General features: G+C 54.0%; 1 protein-coding gene across 1 annotated transcript in view; it reads left to right on the forward strand.

Moving 5' to 3' along the window:
* LOC122101940 (adhesion G-protein coupled receptor D1-like) overlaps window positions 1-12444 on the forward strand; it is an 83090-nt gene that overhangs the window by 41355 nt on the left and 29291 nt on the right. The window contains exon 15 of the mRNA XM_042672427.1: window positions 11406-11479. Coding sequence (XP_042528361.1) covers window positions 11406-11479 — 74 coding nt within the window. The remainder of the gene's footprint in view (window positions 1-11405; window positions 11480-12444) is intronic.

The raw sequence follows: 12444 nt of genomic DNA on the forward strand, positions 1-12444 counted from the left end.
TCCTCAGCCCTCTGTCCTCTGCTGACCATTGGCACTGCGGAGGCATGTTGAGCCACAGTCCATGGGGCAGAAGCAGCCTGTTTGGGTGGGCAGCGATGGAGGCCCCATGGCCTTCTCTACCTGTGTGTATGCCGGTGAGTGGTTAGCACCTGCAGTGTCACAGTGAAACAGAGGAGAGGCCGGGAGACTGCCTTCACCCCCCCTGGCCAGTGCACAGCCTCACCCCTCCTGATAAGCTCAGAGCCTCACCCCTCCTGATGAGCACGCTGCCTCACCCCTCCTGATGAGCACTGCCTTGCCCCTCCTCATGAGCTCACAGCCTCACCCCTCCTGACCAGTGCACAGCCTCACCCCTCCTGATGAGCACGCTGCCTCACTCCTCCTGATCAGCACTGCCTTACCCCTCCTGATGAGCTCACAGCCTCACCCCTCCTGATCAGCACACAGCCTCACCCCTCCTGATGAGCTCACAGCCTCACCCCTCCTGATCAGCACACAGCCTCACCATTGACCAGCCACAGCCTCACCCCTCCTGATCAGCACACAGCCTCACCCCTCCTGATCAGCACAGCCTCACCCCTCCTGATGAGCTCACAGCCTCACCCCTCCTGATCAGCACACAGCCTCATCCCTCCTGATCAGCACACAGCCTCACCCCTCCTGATCAGCACACAGCCTCACCATTGACCAGCCACAGCCTCACCCCTCCTGATCAGCACACAGCCTCACCCCTCCTGATGAGCTCACAGCCTCACCCCTCCTGATCAGCACAGCCTCACCCCTCCTGATCAGCACAGAGCCCACCCCTCCTGACCAGCATGCAGCCTCACCCCTCCTCTCCAGTGTACATCACTTCTAGGCCCTTCACATGGGGGATCACTGGTCTGTTCCACACAGCAATGGTTCACAGCACACTTGGGGAGCAAGTTTTCTCCCCTGCTTCCAGGGCCTCCTGTGTCTTAACTCCACTGTCTCTCCTGGGCCCTCCTGGGCCAGCCGTGGCCCACGGTGTCATGTCTATTCCTTGGAGGCACGTAGGCTCTGTGTGTCCATTGGTGCCCCAGCTTGGCACATTTCTCCATGTCATGCAGCATGTGGCTCATAGGATTTGTAATGAGGTGGTGTTCCCGGGGCCAGAAGTTCTGCCTGCAGCTGGAGCCCCTGCCTGTGCTCTGCAGAGTGCGCTCAGCCTGCTGTTTGCCTCTCCAGACGCACTGCACTGCCTGCCTCCAGACATGAAATTCACCCAGCCAAGACTTGGCTCTTCTGCACCTAGCCAATGGCACAGTGTTCATAGCTGGCCTCAGAGAGGATGTTCAGCCGCTTGTTTTAAGACAGGGAAATAGAAACACTGCAGGAACCATCACTTAGGCAGTGTGATGTTGTTATTTCTTGAAAAAACTACGTTATAACAATGCAATTGAGACCAAAATAATAGATGAAAACTCACCTACTTCCCTAGACGTAGACTCGGTAATGCCTGCTGCCCACACAGCACCCAGCGCGGTGGGGTCGCAATGGGGATCAGTCTGTGTTCTCCCAGGCAGTTACTTTCAGTGTGTCTGAAAGGAATGGTGATCCCTTGAAGGTTCATTCACATCAGAGACAAAACAGCACATTCATGCCACTGTACAAGAACTGCTGTTTTCCTTGTTTACCTGCTTAAATATTTGCAGCATGTGTGTACAGATGTATGTACACACTTGTGCACATGTGTGTGGAACACAAATACGGCTCCAGCCTTATCTTTTATAATAATGCAAATAGGGTTCATTGTAATCTTGATGTATAATAAATTATAGTATTATATGTTGTAACTCTCAAGCCCTATAAATAGGGCTCAATCCCTATTTATAATAGGGCTCAAGCCCTCATATTTATAATCGGAATGCTCTAGAGGTAGAGGTAGGAGGATCAAAAATTCCAGATCAGCCAGAGCTGCATGCTGAGACACTGTCTCAAAAAAGCAAAAGGGGAGGGCAGTGAAGTCTGGACTGGGAACACAGAAGTTGAGGCCTGTGGCTGATGCTCATGATGCAGCAGTATTTCCATCTTGACTACCAGCATCGCTTGCCTGGTTCCCAAGGATAGGAAGGCAGTCACACTGGAATCTGCGGGTCTCCTGTGCACCAGCCCACAGCCAGGGAGAGGGTGAGGCAGGCAGAGGGCTGAGGAGGACAGGCAGGCAAGGAGCGAGGGCAGCATGCGTCCTGGTGTCCGAGCAGCTGGAGCACTGCGTCTGAGAGCAGCCTCATCAGGATGCCCTGCCTGCGCCCACAGCTCTCCAGGGCATGGGGAGGTCTCGAGGGCCTCCTGGCGGTTGATGAATAGTCAGCCAGACCCCCGGTCTAACCCTGACCAGGAGCAGAATAAGTGAGGGCAGAGGTCAGGCTTCGTGCAGTCTGTGCCACCTTCCTCACTGTTGGCTTGCTGCCTGGCAGCCCCCTGCCCCCACGTGCAGTGTGCACACCTCCACACAGGCTCCAGTGTGAGCAGGGGGTCTCCTGTCGCTCTGTGTGTGCATGTGTGTCCCGCCTCAGGGCCCTGAGCTCAGCTTCACATGCTCTTCTTTACATAGGCTCTTCTTGGGGAGTCTGCACCCCTTTGGCTGTGCTTGTGCCTCACACTCAGTGAACAAACAGGGCTGGGGTGGGGCTCCAGTTCCCTTGGAAGATGAGCTTGGTTTCTTGGAATAGCTGCACAGAACTGGAAGCCCCCACCCAATGCTCTGGTCTCTACCACAAGGGGGTGGTTGGGGTGTTATCCCCGGAGCAGAGAAGGGACTGTGGTTGAGGTGTGTGGGACTGCAGGGCTGCACGGTGCGTCCGCTGACCTCTCACCAGCTGGACCATGGTGATAGCATGCTCAGGGACGTGGTCCTTCCTGTGGGCAAAGGAGTCCCCAGTCTGTGTGACCCAGGCATGCAAGCTGGTACACTCCGTTTCCAGAACAGGGCACTGGGGAGGGAGGCCAGGTCTAGTGGATGGGGTCACCCAGTGAGACCCAGGTCCTCTGTGTGTGTGCCTCTCCCCAGGGAATGTATTTCCTTCCAGCCTGTTCTGCAGCTGGCTGTGGACACACCCTCTCGTCCTCCCATGTCTTCCTGCACCCCCAGGCTGCAGCCATGATGTGATTCAGATGTGCAGGTTTCAACCATGGCCTCCAGCGGGAGCTAAGTGGGCGGCGTGTTGGACGTGCAGGGCGGGGCCTGCCAGGCACCCTCACTACCATGGTTTGGTCCCCAGTGATCACAGGTTGTTGACCCAGCCGCTTTTTAGAGCTCCATCAAAGACTCTGCCTTCTGCCTGTGCTTTGGGGCGGGCAGGCCTGTTCTCAGATACTGGTACACCGCATGCCACAGGAATAGCCCTACTCAGGGCTCAAGTCTGGGGTCTGGGCCTCTGTGCCCTCTGCCTCTGCAGCTGCAGCAGGAAGGCCTTCTCCATGTCTCCATCAAGGCAGTGAACAGATCCAAGCATCGACTTCCGGGCAGCCCTCGACTCTTCCTAGCCCTCGGGGCAGGAGGAGGTGGGGAAGAAAGGAGAAAGGGGTGGGGTGGGAGGGGTATGGTGGTCCAGAGCCTTATCTCTGGACTTGGCTTCCCCCTTTATCAGGGGCCATCTGAACCCAGGGCTACATCAGGGCCAAGCAGAGCCCTTGAAGCAGCCCCCGGCTGTGAGGCCAGCTCTTCTGAGGAAGCAGCACCAGGTGCAGCCCTGACTTACGTCTCCACTCCATTCATGTTCCACCCGTGTGGTCCCTGTGCCTTCATGACCCCATGCTTGGCTTGCCCTTGTGTGGACAGATTTCCAGCCTAAGTACTGCATGCCTCTCTCCCTTGTTGACCAGTCAGAAATAGTAGCAATGACATGCTGGTCTGATACTTTGTTGTCTACGTTGTAATGCATTTATTCCTGGTTGGATGGGAGAAAGCCACTCTGGGCAGGCATGATTGTGCTCCCACCAGACCAAATAGGGCCCCCATTCCCCCTTCCCACCTCCTCGCCCCCCCCCCCCCCCCCAGCCAGCCAGCCAGCCAGCTCTGGGCTGGAGGAGATGAGGGAAAGAGACAGAGACAGCCGGAGATCTGGATAAATAGAACAGCTGCTCAGGGCTTATGAGGCTCCCTGGGTGGTCCGGGAAGTTGCCTCTGCTCTGCCTCTGTGGGTCCTGCCTGTGGAACTGTGAAGTCTCCAGAGATCTAGAAATCCATGCCAGAAGCTGGACTTCCGTGCATCCCAGCTGAAACAACACTTGACTTGTGGCCGGCTGGTGGCCGTTGGTAGCAGGTTTTCCTGTCCAGATGGAGTCACCGTCACCTCGGCCATGGTCTGGACTAGGTCAGGGTGGCCTGGTGGCACTGGCAGCTGTGATGGGGGCGGCCAGGGACTCAGGACTTGCCTGACACAAAGCCTGGCTCACGGGGAGGAGCCAGGCTTGCTCCAGAGGACACTGCCTGGCCGCTGGGTCTCCTTGAGGGTTTGTGTTGCATCTCATTCTGTTTTCATGCTGCCAGCCTCCTTTCCCGTGTGGGTTCAGGTGGACAGACCCTGATGTGTGAGGGGAAGTGACGCTGGCAGCCACAGTAGTGGAGGCTCTGAGACCAGCGAGGGTCGGGGCCTGTGTTCTGAGGCTGGGGCTGCTGCTGCTGCTGCTGCTGGTAGTCCTTCCTGAGTCCTCCATGTGAGCACAGCCCGCCCCCACCAAGAGCGTCCTTCAGTGACAACCCACTTAGCTGGGCAGGGTGGACAGCTTATGCAGCTGCTGAGCCCGTGGGGAGTGAAGGACAACCCCTCAGAGGCCAGGGGCCCGGTGTAGTTCTCCTGCAGGAGGCCCCGGGGTCCCTTTGTGAGGACCATCCGTGATGGCTCCGCTCAGCTCAGACCATGCCGCTGGGCAGGCACTCTGTGCCCCCTCCCCACCAGCGTTAATTTGTGTAGAGGTGCCCGGACAAAAGCACAAGTAGATTCCGCAGCTAAAGCATCCTAGGGCTCTGTCCTTTCCTAAGCAGCTTAGAGGATTACCGTGAGCTTTGTCAAAGGGTGGGCTGCTGGCCTCAGGGCCAGGCTTTGTGGACACATCACCTTTGGGTCCTGGGTGGCCGTGGAGCTGAGGGTCCAAGGCATCTTGTCCTGAGGTCAGCACAGGGCATCCTCTCCAGGAGTCAGCTGTGATGCCACTGTGTGGAGCGGAGGCCTCAGTCCTCCCTGCGGCGTGCCTGGGCCGTTCCACCACACCCAGCTCCCGAGCTCCCACGTCACTTGCGTTTGTGCTGGTCCCTCGCAGCGACGTGTGTCCTTTCCTGTCCTCTGCCTGCCTCCTCGGGATCCCCGCACTGTCACTGGGCGGGAGGTCATTGCTGATGGAGCCCGCGGCTGCCCCTGCTCTTGCCCACCCTCCTCTCTCCTGCACCAGCATGGGTGCCCTCTTCTCCTCTAGGCCTCTGTGTGGGATAAGTGTTTCATTTTTTTCACGGAAGTCTTTGTTCAGGGCTACTTAATTCTGCTGGAGTGCTCAGCCAAGCAGTAGAAATGTGTATCTTTTAAGTAAAAGCTTTTCACAGAACAAGCTTGGTGCTTTGGAAAGACTAAAGTGGTTTTCCTCATCTGAGAATGACAGGTGATCATCTCAGAAGCAATTGGCCGTCACCCCACAATAACCCCGTAAATAGGGCTGTTTTCCTGAATTTTAGACTCAGTAGCAACTGTTACAGTGAATAAGTAGAACAGCACCTATCACCAGGGACACATTTCAGAAAAAGTCAACCACACCGAGTCTGCAAAGTGGGAGCAGCATGGCGGTGACCCCACCAAGATGGGCCCGGCTATCTTCCTGCCAGTGTTATTATTTTGTTTAACTTTGCATAGGGAAGGGTCACAGAGTAGGAAATCTGAGATGTTTCCAACTTCCACCATTGCTCTGCATAACACCAGCAGCTGTTGACCAGGTTGCCGACATTGTGGTCTAGCATTCCCCGGTTTATCGTACAGTTCGGCTCGTCCCTGTTCACCGCCTCTTCCTGGCTCTTGAGGGCCCTCCCCAGTGCAGCTCTAGTCTGCACACACATGCAAACACACAACCCAGTCTAGATTTATTGGGGTGCCTACCATCTCTAAGTATGAAATGTGAATTACTCCAGTGAGGATCGTCAGCACACGTACACCCCATTTCCTGGCCCCCATTAATACCTTCCCTCTTGCCCTTCATGCCAAGGTGACCAGTCATCTCTGTTCTGTCGCTGTCGGTCAACTTAAATTTTCTAGTGTATAAGTAGAATTGCCATTCTTTCATTCACCTACCCACTAGCTGTCTGGCTATTTCATCCTTCTGGTAAGGCAGGACCTTTGGAGCAGTCCACCTGTAGCTCTGCCTTCTCTGTGGCTTTCCCCAGGCTGTCCTGCGCAGCACACACTCCAGTGCAGCCTCCATTCCCTGCCAGGCTGTCTCCTCTTGCAGGTTCTGACCATAGCCCAGCGGAGCACTCAGTGGGCCCTCGGATGGGTTCGGGACCCTCCTTACCTGGGTTTCTCCTGCTAGAACTGCACCCAGTTCCAGGCACCAGAGGCTGTGCTACCCATCAGCACCATCTGGAAATTCTCTCTGTTGAAACTGGGGCCATCAGGGAGTTCCCCTCTGGGCCTGCTTCCCACCCCTCAGGTGTGTCCCTCATCCACCACCAACTTCTCAGCTCTTGAAGCCCCAGTTCATAAACTACCCTACATGGCGGTTAGTTCTGGTAGGCAGTTAACTGGTTTCTCTAGTGTGGACAGGAGTCTCATCTGGCCTTTATACCTGTGTTGCTATCCTGTTTCTGAGGCGTGAAAATCCATTTAATATTTGAACCTATGTTGGATTAAATTAGTTTAAAAATTAACTTACGGAGGGAACAAGTGTGGAAGACTGAAGTAGAGCCGAAGTGCTAAGTGCTTCCAGCCGGGCCTTCCTCTTCCTCGGCTCCACGCTGCCGAGGGTCCGGAAGCTCTCTCTACTGAAATGTGGATTTTATCCTATGGACTCTCTCCCGTGGATCTTGACAAGCTTTCCAGTTTCGTATCTTTTAGGCAGATTTACCTCAGCATTCACAATGGCTTCGTCTATGTACGATTCTTAACTTTTCCTCTAAGGGGTAGTAATTGCCTCCCTGTTTTCCTGTTAACTAATGAGTTAAGCAGCGTCTTCCATAGGTGTTCATTTTACAGAATCGGTGGGAGCATCATGGGACTTGCCCACCGGATATTACCCCTTTGTGTGGAGGACTTTCAGGGCGAGCTGAACATCTTCTTTATTGACAAGGTTGAGTGTATGTGTTTGGGACCTAGGGAGATTGGGATAAAGCTGTTTTATTTATGAGAATATAAAATAGAGTAGCAGATGGGATAATGTGAAATAAGCAATAAGAACAGAAATAGGAGGCAAGCAGACCCTGGTAAGAGCTGCACCAGGGCACCAGGCATGGCCTTTCTCAGAAGGTTCTGGAGTGCACATTGGGAGCCATAGAGTCTCTCTCATGAACAGAGCCTCATTCCAGTGAGGGGTATCAGGTTTGGGGACACAGCTGCAGAGTCAGGCTGCAAAACAGAATTTCTCAACCTTTTAAATCTGGGCCATCATTTCTGCAGAAGTCTTGTATTTCCTAGGTGATTTGGGTGCATACCTGTAATTGGAATTTCCCGATTATCTGCCAATCCTCCAGCCTGGGAAATGGTATTAGAGTTGTATTTGTAGATGGCTGAGTGTCATCGGCAGGTGGACATGGTATCCACCTGTTCTGGATGTAACCCTTTTCAGACATGCAGGAGGTTGCACTGCAGTTTATAACCCAGGAAGGTTTTCTGGCTCAAGGACAAAATTCATAGTGTTGGAAACAAGAACAACTCAGATGATGGATTTAGGAACCAGTCTGTTCCTCTTACTGTAATAAAGACCATCCATCTTCATGAGGCCCAGATCCAGCCTTGTGGGATCCCAGTCTCATTGGAATTCAGGGGCAGGAGAATGATGGTGGACTCTCAGGAAAGACTGAGCAGACCAGCGTCAGAGCATCCGTTTGGGCTCCACTTCTTCTCTTTTTACATCACAGCACGGTAGCATCAGAACAGTTTGTGGAGCATCTCGGAACAGTTCTAGCCCAGTATCTAGGGGGAAATAATTTGTAGTGTCAACATTTCATGAGCAATTTAGGAACATCTAGGAGGAAAAACAATCCCAAGAGAGCCCTCACTGTAAACACTGACAGTCCTGTTGTGGGTGAGGTGGATCTGTTGGGCCAAGGTTGCAGGTGGATAGGAGCACCATGGTCCCCCACGGATCTGGCCCGGACCACATAAGAGGTGCATACAGATGGCGTGGGAGCACCACAGCACGGTCCCCTGCCCTCTGTGGGTCTGTCCCCAGCCACATAAGAGGTGCTTGAATGCAGAGCTCCAATGAAGCAGAAGTACGTCATCCCCCCTACCCCGGGACATGGTGGTGCCGTTCCTACAGCCAGTGTCGTGCATCCATGGAGTTTGGGGTTCTCGTGCTGCCATGGACAGAGCTGGGGTTAGAGATAGAGAAAAGGAGGAAGGGCATTTTCCACGTATTTGGTGCTATCCATATGGTTGGAGTAACAGGACACTTCAGAGAGGCAGTCCTACAGGTCTGGGAGTGGAGGGAGCACTTGATATGCTTCCATGGTTTCTTCTTTCCAGGCAGGCATCCCTGTGGGGTGCATGTCTGAACACCTCAACTATCCCCACTCACCAGCTCCTGCTGGTGGCTTGAAACGTCTGTGGAGCTTGCCTGGCCAGCATCACTGTGTCCTTGCATGATGCTGAGTCACACTGATGGGTGAGCTGCTCACAGAGTTGGACAGTAGGACTGGCAGGGGTCACACCCTGCATTGCGCTCCTGATTTTTCGTTGTCTTTAGCATTCGGCAGTCTTGATTATGAGGCGTAGGGCACTGGTTTGTGTTTGTTCTGCTTCTCTAATCTGTATGTTCACATGTTTTGCCAAATTTAAGACATTCCAGCTATTATTTCTGGAGTGTTCGCCAGCCCTCTGGGACTTCAGTGGCACGGAGGTGAGATCGGCTGCTCTGGTACCACAAGCTCCAAGATTCTGTTACTATTTGTTTACAGTGTATTTTCTTTCTGTTGTTAAATTGTATGATTTGTTGATTTTTTTTTCTTCAAATTATTTTTCCTGTTCTTTGATTGCTCTATCTTGCTATTGATCCCATTCATTGAAGTTTTAATTTCAGTTATTATTGTTTTTCTAAAATTTCCATTTAGTTCTTTCATGTCATCTGTTTCTTTGCCAAGATTTTGTAATTTTCATCTGTTTCAAGTAAGTGTTACTGTTTGTGAAAGCATTCTGATGGCTGCTTTGAAAACGCTTGTCAGTAATTCCTCTGCTGGGTCACTCAGTGTTGACGTCTGTTCATTTTCTTCTCAAGTTGAGAGTCTCCTGACCCTTGATCTGACAAAAACAGTTTTCCGCTGGGCCTGGACACCTGTGTGAGGCTATGAAGCTCTCAATCGTACGTGGGCCCACCCATCGCTGGGGTGCTGCGCTGCTCCAGACCCTCTGTCTGAGCCTGGCCCTCTGCCCAGGCGTCCTGGCCCTCTAACTTCACGGGTGAGACTATATGCTGGCTGACCTCTGCACAAGGAATATTCAGGCAGTGCTCAGACATTGTATTTTCTCCCCCTTCATGTGAGCAGCGATCAGGGGAGGGCCGCTTGCGTCCCATCTTGTTCACAGTGGCCAGGGGCCTGCACCTTGCAGGGACTTTCCGGAGCTCACGCTTCCTGCTAGATGGAAGATGACCAGGTTGTCAAGGACAAGCTCTCTGCTGGAGCCAATACCCATGTTTTAGAGCAACAGGGTCCCTGGGTATGAAGCTCAGAGGGGCTTGGATGCCCAACGGTGATGAAGAAAACCAGGGACAGCCCCTTTCCCCCTAGGGAGGTGCATAGCATGTTGGCACCTTCCATGTTTCTCTTCAGAATTAAGTGTGGGCCACGAAAGATGACTCACCTTCCTTCCTCTGGCATAACTGCACTCCCATTTGTTGAAAAACGCCTGCTCCCATCTGCCTGAGAATCTCGAAGCCTTTTTTGGAAACTTGTTGAGGGCCTTCCTCCAGACACTGATGGAGGAGCTTCACTCTTCCCAGCCCCAGAGCTGAGCCCTAGAGGAAACTTCTGAGGGCTGACCCCAGTCAGGGAGTTCCTCTTCTGAGCTGTGATCTTGGCCCCAGATCCGATTGAAGAATGTCTGCTCTCCCTCCAGACCACACATGCTCAGCTTGTTGCCTGCTGGCTGGGTCTGATTGCCTTGAAGATGATTTATCTCTGGCCTAGGAGGGCCAGGAGCTCAGAGGCAGACCAGGGCAATGTGAATATGACCAGGGAAACGTGGAGTCCAGCCACCCAGGATGGGGAAGAGCATCCCGGGGTCCTCCTGGGGCTCCGCTTGCTGTGGGCATTGTGGCCACCGCCAGGTTAGAATGGTGCAGGCCAGCGTGGGGTGCCTGATGTGCTGTCCTCGTGGGTGTGGCTCCCAGCAACGCTGGGCTGCAGTGGAGGGAGCAGCAAAGGCTCACAGCCAGGATGTTCATGGTCAGACAATGCAGTGGGAGCCATCTCGCCAGGGGAGAGGTGCCTGGCTCAACTGGGAAAGAGCTAGACCCCGGGCAAGAGCCAAACCACCTGGGAGTGACCCTCGTGTCCCCACAGGGTGAGGCCTGAGGCCTGGCTCCTGCCACAGTCCCTCAAGGAGCCACTATCCTGTCAAGTTGAAGGCTCTGCTGCAGTCAGCCTGAGCTGGCCAACAGGGAGGTCCAGGAGAGGATGAGGGCTTGACAACAAGATGGTTCATCCGTCTGTCACTTCCTCATTCCTACATCCCTTCACCTGACAGGCACTGCTGGGTGTAGCCCCTCAGGCACTGGACCCAAAGGGCCTGTCCACACTGTGCTCACAGGGGGATGATGGCAAACCAGTAGACATGCAGCTGGCCATGTGGTGATCAGGACTATGAGAAATAGATGAGAGGAATGGGGCTAGGGAGGATAGGGTGGAGTCTGGGGATGGACTGGTGATATTGCCATAAACCGTCCCAGAAGATCTCTCAAAGGAATCAGTTTGAGAGAGTCCTGACGGGGGGAGGGCACTGCGGTTGACTTGGATGAACAGCATTCACAAGGGTGGGTACATTTGATGCAAAGGCCCTGCGGTCAGCAGTGCCGGCTTGTGGCCAGTATGGGCAGAGGAGAAGTGGGCAGGAGTCGAGGTGGAATGCAGATGGCCACGCTTTGTGGCTGCGCTACCGCTCAGCACCAGCCTGCATCTCCAGCTGTGAGGAGGCCTCTTCCACATGAGGACCACCTCACGCAGCATCTCTATTTTCTTATTTCAGACTCACAAGCAGTACCTTGAAGCCACCAATGAGAGCAGCCGCTTCTTCCTGTACTGTGCCTTCTTGGACTTCAGGTACGGTGGGTGCCGGGGCCCCCGCAGGCACAACGGCGGCAGGAAGGATGGGGCTGTGTGCCAGATGGCATAGGTGTCCAGCCCAGGCCAGTCGCGCAGTCCAGAGTAGATCCAGGCCACTCGTGTAGCCAGCAGGGTTGCATGATCACAGGTGCTGAGTTTTGCAGCCAGTTGTGCAGATGCATTAGCATGAGCCTCAAGAAGCCCAGGGCAACCAGCTCGTGGGAGGGGAGCTGATGGTGGCAGCGGGGAGGGGGTTGAGGATGGAGCATGCTATGTGGCTGGGCAGAGGCCTGAGGCCTGGATGCCCCTGACCTGAGGAGCCTGAGCGTGTGGCTGGGAACGGGTGTGGGGAGCAGCCCTCTGCCGGGTGATGTCAGCATTTCAGGGTTTTATATTTAGAGTTGATGTCCAGAAGCATATCCAGGAATAGGAACAAGTTCTATTGTCAAAACCCCCACAAATACCTTGGAAAAAATAATGAGAACTAACGATGGAGCTTGTGAGAAGAAGCAAGTGGACAGTGGGGGCGGGGAAAGGTGCCCAGCAGGGCTGTTCATCACCGGTCCCCAGTGAGGACGCAGAGGGCAGTGTGTGGGCTCCCCGACCCCCAGTGAGGACACAGAGGGCAGTGTGCCCCAACCCTCCCCCCACCGCCGCAGACGCAAGGCCCTCTTCCTCCTCCAGTGTTTCCAGTTCCCTTATCAGGGTTTGGAGTTGTGTTGCTAGCAGCACAGATGCTTTGGTTGTCCAGCCTCCTATCTTCATGTAATACCCTCCTTGATCCTCGGCCTGTGTGTTGGTCTCATTTAAAGGCAGCTGCTTGGCTTTAGATTTGTGCTTGCATCTTTACGTCCTGTGAGTGGATATCTTCACCCACATTTTTGTCTGATCTGATTTGTGCATTTATACTTGAAGTGGGTTTTTTTTTTAGACTACATATGACTATGTTTTTTCTTGTTTTT

Source organism: Dipodomys spectabilis, unplaced genomic scaffold (assembly GCF_019054845.1).
Source record: "Dipodomys spectabilis isolate Male_0828 unplaced genomic scaffold, ASM1905484v1 ptg000712l, whole genome shotgun sequence".
Classification (NCBI taxonomy): domain Eukaryota; kingdom Metazoa; phylum Chordata; class Mammalia; order Rodentia; family Heteromyidae; genus Dipodomys; species Dipodomys spectabilis.